Source organism: Tenrec ecaudatus, chromosome 4 (genome assembly GCF_050624435.1).
Source record: "Tenrec ecaudatus isolate mTenEca1 chromosome 4, mTenEca1.hap1, whole genome shotgun sequence".
In the NCBI taxonomy this organism is placed as follows: Eukaryota; Metazoa; Chordata; class Mammalia; order Afrosoricida; family Tenrecidae; genus Tenrec; species Tenrec ecaudatus.
The window spans coordinates 3,365,010-3,372,788 of record NC_134533.1 but is presented as its reverse complement, the minus strand read 5'-3'; the positions used below and the strand labels follow the sequence as shown (position 1 = coordinate 3,372,788).

The following is a 7,779-nucleotide window of genomic DNA, read 5'->3' as shown; positions in this document are numbered from 1 at the left end:
CACTTAGGGGGGTGGGAGACTCCTCTTTCTCCCTCGTGAGCAGCCCGGTGCTTAACCCACAGCACCACCAGGGAGAGTCCACGTCTGAAATGAAGCTGCCACCCCGTGGGTTCTGCAGGGAGAACTGCTCCAAGTTGTCCGAGGCGCTGATCTTTAGGAAGACGGTCACCAGCCCTGTCTCCTGAGGAGCCTCGGGGCGGGCTCAAATGGCCAACTTTCATGCCAGTGGTCCAGGGCTTGGCCATCTGAGTCCTCGGGAGATTGTGGACTGTCCCCGGCTTGCCGAAGCATCCATTCTGCATCTACCCCCGTCTCCACATGGGCTTCTCTTCTGGGCATCTTGGCGTCTTCTTTCCATTTCTAACTGGGACACAGAGATGGTGGCTGTGGGGCTTCCCTCAACCCAACAGGACCTCACCTAAACTACTCACACCTGTAGGGGCCATCTTTCTAAAGAAGCCCACATGTGGAAGTTCTAGATGAACCTCGAAGGGTCTTAGTTCAACAAACAGGGAACCTTAAGGCATTCCTGGCTCACGGTCTGACGGCAAGGATTCACCGCCGCTCCTGGTTATCCATTAGAGAGAGAGAGTGACCGCCAGACCAAGAGTAAGACAGAAGCTCCGTTGCTAAATGTGATGGGTTGGCACATGCTTGGTTCTGTCTGTCTGTCTGTCTGTCTGTCTCGGAATGCAGTGCCCGCACCTCTCTAGCTCCACAAGGGCCCTTCAGATGGATGTGGCACCGATGGATGGAAGGCTGGAGAGGCAGCTGGGCACATCCGCATGTTGGAGACTTCTCAAGGCTAAAGGCTCCTGTTGGGCCTGCCCAGCGCCTCTGCGCATGGAGAGCTTGGGGAAATAATCTGCCAAGTGAAGCTCGTTGGTCCCAGGGAGACAGATATCTTATCCGACCACTTGAAAAAATGGGGTGGTGTCAGGGGGAGTATGAAGGAAAAAGGTTTCCATAGCAAAAGAAATGGGGGCCAGTGGTTAGGGAGGAAGTGGGAGGCGGAGTGGAGAGAAAAAAGCAAAATGCAAAAACGAAAAATCATACCTAAAAGGGAAGACAAGGAGAACTCGGATGGCTTCCTAAGGAAACTGAGGAAAACCACTCGGGAATGTACGCGCTCGTGGAATCCACCCTCAGATCACAGAAAGAGGGAGCCCTCCCCCCTCCCCGTGAGGTGGATCGACACAGTGGCTGCACCTACGGGCTCAAGCCTCACCGTGACTGCAGGACGGGTGGGGCAGGATCCTTCTGTCACTTCTAGTCACGTGAGGATGGCCGCAGGACCGGGCAGTTGGATCCTCTCTTGGAAGGGCTAACTTGGAGTAGTCCTCTTAAGGAAGGCAAGGCTATGTGTTAGAAGACCTTCAGGCTAAATTGCTGGCTGACGACTGATAATGCTCCTCCTCTCCGATGCTGATTGGTTCTCCACACTGAGGTTACCCAATCCGGAGGCAGAGTAAGTGCTCTTGGCTTGCTAGTACTTGGGGTGTGAGCAGTGGCTGGTGGGTCTCCTTGAGGGAGCCTTGACTGCTGCTCTCTGACTCACCCTGTGCCCCCCATCCTTCAACATGGTGTACCTGTGGCTTCCTGGGGACACCTGGGTGACAGCTCTGGTGCTGACACTGATGCTGCTGAGACCTCCCCTGGCGTTGTCCAGGGACGCCCAACGATGTAAGTGGCATCTTGGGTGATGGCTGGTATGGAGTGGGTCACAGTCCAGAAAGAGCTAACTTTCTTCCAAGCCCAGTGGGGTCATGGCCTTCAATTTTTAAGAAGGCATTCTCTTCTGTGAGTCTATCTTTTCTGTGTGGGCCCCCGGCACTTTCTACAGCAAGAGAGGCAAGGATGTTTGCCCCACCCATGAGACCTGGTGAGGGGTGCTAAGGCGGGGTGCTTCTCCTTGGCACGCTTCCAATGACAGTTTGTGAGCATCTCACCCCATTCCCCCCCATGGTCTTGAGAGGAAGTGGTAATATGATGATGTGGAAATAATCCCCCACCCAACGGTTCCCCTTCTCGTGTCAAGGAAGCTAGCTAAAGATTTCTCTGATTATTTGGGGGGTGTAGGGGGATGGGGATATGAGAAGGTGATATGTTGTCCCCAAGGAGATGGGGAGATGGGTTTGGATGCCTGGTTTGTAAGTGGCTGATCAGGACATTGCCTTCACCATCCCCTCTCCCTTTGGCAGTGCTGTTGGGTAAGCATTGGACCATCAACTGCAAGGTCGATGGTTCAAACCCACCTGCTGCTCTGCGAAAGAAAGATGGAGCTGTCTACTCCACAGACAAAATAGCAGTATGAAAAGAAGTCTGCGAAACCTTGTACAGGGCACCGTGCATTAGAATCGACTCAGTGACAGCAAGCCTGGTTTCCGTGTGTGTGTGTGTGTGTGTGTGTGTGTGTGTGTGTGTGTGTGTGTGTGTGTTTCCCTCCATGGAGCATCGTAGACTTCTGCCCATGGAATCAAGTTTCTCTCACAGAAATCGGGTTTTGTGTTCCCCCCATCCCTGTGGGAAATGCCCATGGCTGGAAGCACGGCAGATTCGTGCTCAGAAGGACCCCACAGATGTGGACCAGCTGTGGGGTGTTTGTTGGTGGCCTGGAGACCAGAGGGCATTGTCTGCAGACCTGCCGTGGGCCCAGGATATTCATTAGGAATCACTCTTGTGCCTTTTGGTGCTATCTGCTTCTCCCACCCCCTCGAATTCTGTGGTCTAAGCCCCAAAGAAGGCAGGGATCAAATACCAGTAGTTTCTTAGGGTTCAGTCTATTTGCCTTGAGCAGAGCCAGTCCCATAGAAGACAGTAACCAAGTCTAAGGAGGTCTTGGGGGGCCTTGGTGCCAAGCTCAGGAGCTTGTTCACCCAAGTCTTGTGGGTTCACATCTGCTCACCCCTCCTCCCGCAAGTGTTGCTGTTCGGTTCCGACTCCCAGCGACCCTTCGGACCACAGAAACTCACTGAGCAGATCCCCCGGTCCTGTCGGGCCACTGGGAGTTTGCATCCACTCGGCAGTGAGTGTGGCTTCCGGCTGCTCTCTGTTTTTCCTGAGCCCATGCCTTCACCAGTCATGTCCAGAGCTACCGTTGACACACCGCGCTGTAAGAGACCCATCGCAATCCACGGGGCAGGATGGGACATCTTCCCAGAGGGAGGAGGAGGGGGTCATTGGGAGTGGACGGGACAGAGTGGGTAACGGGAGACTGGAGCTTGTGCCCCTTCTTTCTTGATACACCACAATCGGTTCTCACCTGCATGTGTTCATACCTTTCGCTTTGGGGCGACGGCTCCTTCCTGGGCTCGGTCGCAGGCTGAGCCAGTCAGTGCACTGTGAAGAAGACACCCTCTTGGGAACCATCTCGATTCCAGGAGACGACATCAACGCACCGACCTGTCTGGAGCGAAGGAGAAAACCCCACCGTGTGATAAGGCCAGGCAATGAGGCAGAGTCCTGGGCTCACGGTGCTGCCCTTCCGGCAATGGGGGAGCGCTCCCTGACGTGCAGAGCTAGGGGACAGTGGCCCGGGGAGAAAGGACTAAGGAGAAAGGTCTGGAGGGAGGGGCTGCTGGCTGCGTGTGAGGGCACAATGAGCAAGGCGAAGAGCCAAGTCAGATGGGGCTGGAGGGGCATCAGAGTTGGTTCATTCAAGGTCCTGAAGGCCCAGCTAAGAAAGCGGAAATGTATTTAAAGACCCAGGGGAGGCTACTGGAGGGTCATGTGAAGAGGCCGTTTATGTTACTTTTTAAAATAATTCTAAGTACCACGTAGAGGTAAAGCGCAGAAGGACAGCAACAGAGCGGCAAAGCAAGGTTCTCAAGGAGATGCACGGGCCCAGGACTACAGCCATGGGCTCGGGCACGGGGACCACTGTGAGGCCAGCGCTGGCCCGGGCAGGGCTTCCTTCTGCTGGGCAGGGGGTCACGATGGGTTGGCACTGACTCGATAGCACCCAGCAGCTCCAACAGCATGTCGAGGGAAGGTTGGTTGCAGCGGATGCCCGGTGAAGGCCAAAGGAGCCTCAAGGAAGCCAATAGAACACCAGGGAAGACACACCTGTGGTTCCGTTGGGTGCTGAAGTGATCAAGACGGAGAGAAGCAGACAAATTGGGGGCAGATTTGGGACGACATCGTAGGTGGGTAATAAGTGAGTAGTGAGGAGACGATGCAGAAAACCAAGCTTGTCTCCTGATTCGCTAACTGGGTGGATGCTGCTGCTGCCCAGGGCCAGGAGGGGGGGGGGTGGCAAGGGAGGCCACCACGTGAAGTGGGGGGCTGGGCTGCAGATGCCAACTTGACACTCGTGGGCAGTTGTCAGAGGGTCCATTGAAGGCAAGAGGCTTGAGCCCAAGGCCGGCGATGCAGGGCCCACGGCTACAGGGATGGCATTCCATGCCGGGAAGTAGAGGAGGTTACGCGGGGCAAGATGGAAAACAAGAAGAGGATCCAAGCCCCCACCGAGGCCGAAATCTTCATAGGAAAAGTTGACCCAAGAAGAATGAGTCAGCCAAAGATTCGGAGAAGGCGTTCTGGCCACACTGGAGGAGAGCCGAGATAGCGAGATAAGGAAGCCCTGGGCAGTGCGCTTGCCCCCAGAAGGAGGGAGGGGCGGGATGTGGTGAGCGGTGGTGAGAAGGAGCTGAGGTCAGAATATGAGCACTGGGCGTGGTGGATTTGACCTTGGCTTACAGATGATCTGCCGGCAGAGCGGCCAGGAGGTAAGAAAGTCTGTTCAGGAGAACAGTGACATCTTCCGCGGAGCTGCCTCGGGAAGACCTGTGCTCCTGGACCAGAGAGTCCGTGGGACTTAACAGGCTGGAATCAAAGAGAGCCTGGGCAGGGGCTGGGCAGCTGAGAACCAGAGGTGGTGGGTGATACAGTAGCCAGGGAGCCCCTAGCACTGTCATACGCACGGCTGACTGGTTGGGCCCAGAAGCACAGCTTCACACAACAAGCATGTGTCAGGGGCCTAGAGCACACCGTCTTCAATCTCTCTCGGCATAAGGTAGCATCACATCTCGAAGTTACATCTATAAGGCCAGGCGATGGGCGGGGAAGGGGGGGCTGGCAGCCCATCTGCGGGTGTGCTAGGGGGTGACTTCCAAGGGGTTCTGGGGTGACGTGTGTGTGCTGAACTGCCCCATGGTTTGGGAGCACGTGGGAGGAGAAGAGGGGAGGGGGGAGAGTGCAACTTAACCATGTGTCTGTCCTTCGTGGCCCGCGTGGTGCGTATTGCAGACCACAAACTCCATGAGAGTGAGGATGAAGCCTTCATCTCTCGACTGTGGCCCCACCATGAGCAGGGCCCAGGGAAACCACAATTGTATCCAGGCAACAGTCCAGGAGGCAATCCCTTCCAAATGTCCTTCTTGACCTCAGTTCCAGGTGTCATTGGGATCTGCTGGATGTTAAGGGGCACAGGGTGGGGAGGTGATCATGCAGTCCACCACGAGACCCAGAGCCACCTGATGTAACTCCGTGTCTTGTCTGCAGGTGGACTTGCTGGCTCTTTAGTGCTGACCTCGAACGGAACCCAGAGGGCGCCTCCTCCTCCCACCACTCTCAGACCACGAACAGCTGGCAGAGGACCCGAGGGAACCCTCCCGGGGCCCACCTCCAGCCCCAGAAACTCCACCCACAACAGGGCGCTGGCCAGGTTCACCTTCCCCCTCACGGTCGTCATCAGTCTCCTGGGATTGTTCTGGAACGGGACCATCCTCTGGCTGCTGGGCTTCCGGATCCCAAGGAACGCGTTCTCCGTCTACATCCTCAACCTGGCGGCCTCGGATTTCACCTTCTTGGCCTGCCAGCTCTTCTTCGTCTTGACGGACATGCTGACTGGTTGCTACGATGTGTCCTTGACCACCCTTCACTTTAAGGTCCAGTGGCACTTTTATTCCACCTTCCCCGCCGCCAAGCTCGTGGCCCCGCTAGCGTTTACCTCCTACACCGTGGGTATGAGTCTCCTGGCCGCCATCAGTACAGAGCGCTGCCTCTCGGTGCTCTGCCCAGTCTGGTACCGCTTTCACCGCCCAAAGCACCTGTCCACCGCCGTGTGCGTCCTGCTCTGGACCAAGTCCCTGATGGTGTGCACGCTGACGGGAGACAGCTGTGGCTTCCTGTTCAGAGGCTACAGGGAGCAGCTGTGCTATAGATTCACCCTGGTCAGTGTGGTGCTGATCCTCCTCCTGGTCTCTGTGATGTGTGCATCCAGCCTGACCTTGCTTCTCAGGGTCCAGTGTTCGTCTGCACGGCATCGCCCCACAAAGATCTACCTCATTATCTTGCTCGCCGTCCTCACCTTCCTGGTCTGCGGCCTCCCCTTTGGGATGTACTGGCTGCTTCTTGCCTGGCGGCATGAAACCTCACCCCAAGTCTTGGTCCTGTCCTACTACCTCATCGACATCCTGTCCTGCGTCAATGGCAGCCTCAACCCCATCATCTACTTCTTCGTCGGGAGCTTCAGGCAGTGGAGGAGGCGGGAGCCTCTCAGGGTGATCCTGCAGAGGGCTCTCAGGGAGAAGGCAGAGCAGGATGAAGAGGGGGAGCCCCCCCACACTGCCGCCGTGGTGTTGTCTGTCTGAAATCCAGAGAGGGTCCCCTCGTGGACCTGCTGCTCAGCCTTTTCCTGTCCACATAGCGACAGACCCTTCCCCAGCCCTTCACCCCCCCAGATGCCACTTTCCCACCACCATGAAAGGGAGGACAAGGGCCACAGAGAAACTCGATACGGTGTGACGTGGAGGTTGCCACCCCACACCGAGGTGTGCTTCTAAGGTCTCCCCGGGGACACTGTAGAGCATCACCCACCTCCGTCTCGCAGGGAACACCTGCACACAATGCAGCCCCTCCGTGCTTTCATGAAATGGTCTTTGCACTGTTTCTTGGTGCCACCGAGATGACTTCTGCCCACGGAGACGTGATCGGCCACAGAAGGAGACACCGCCCCATCCAGCGCCTTCCTCGCCAGGGTGCAGCCTGAGCCCGTGGCTGCAGCCTTGAACTCTGTGCTGGGCTGCATCTCCTCTGCGGACCCTGCTCTTTACCAAGTGTGATGTTCTCCTCTGCGGGGAGAGGGGCCCTCCTGATAACAGAGCCAACGTGGGTGAGACGAGGTCTCGCCATCCTTGCTTCTAAGGAGCCTTCTGGTCATAATGCTTCTTCTTCTTTTAATTATGACAGCGTAACCATAAGCATAATGAATGTAGATGCACTCAGATGAAAGACCATCAAAACACATGAATAAAATTCATCTTTATTTTATTGGGGGCTCTTCCAGCTCTTATCACAATCTGTGCACATATCCATTTTGTCAAACACATCTGTCCATATGCTGTCGTCATCTTTTCAAAACGTTTTCTTTCCACTTGAGCCCCTGGCATCAGCTCCTCATTTTTACCCCCTCCACCGTGTCCTCTTGATAATTCATAAATTATTCTTTCTTTTTTTTCATGTCTTACCTCAACCTCTGTCTCCTTTCACCCACTTTTCTGCTGTCCATCCCCCTGGGAGGGGGGGAGCATATGCCGATCATTGTGATCGGTTCCCCCTTAATGAAATTCTTATAGAGTCGAAGAGACAAAGAGATCATTATGCAGTAATACTAGGACACTTGAATGCATCACTTTCAACTACAGATCAATCAACCTGAAAGAAAATCAATGAAGATTAGAAATGAGGACTTCCTGGCCTTACTTGGTGCCTAGTGGCTACAGCAGTGTGTGCGGCGGGTTTGGGAGGTGGGGCACGCGTCCTGGCTTGTTCCCCTTC

At 55.6% G+C, this 7,779-nt stretch overlaps 1 protein-coding gene across 1 annotated transcript; it reads left to right on the top strand.

Annotated features, from left to right (window-relative positions):
* The first annotated feature begins 5,207 nt into the window (after nt 1–5,207).
* On the top strand, nt 5,208–6,593 carry LOC142445319 (mas-related G-protein coupled receptor member X1-like). Its single transcript, XM_075547031.1, has 2 exons — nt 5,208–5,265; nt 5,503–6,593. Exons 1-2 carry the CDS (start codon nt 5,208–5,210, stop codon nt 6,591–6,593), a joined length of 1,149 nt encoding a protein of 382 aa, XP_075403146.1.
* Nucleotides 6,594–7,779: the final 1,186 nt, after the last annotated feature.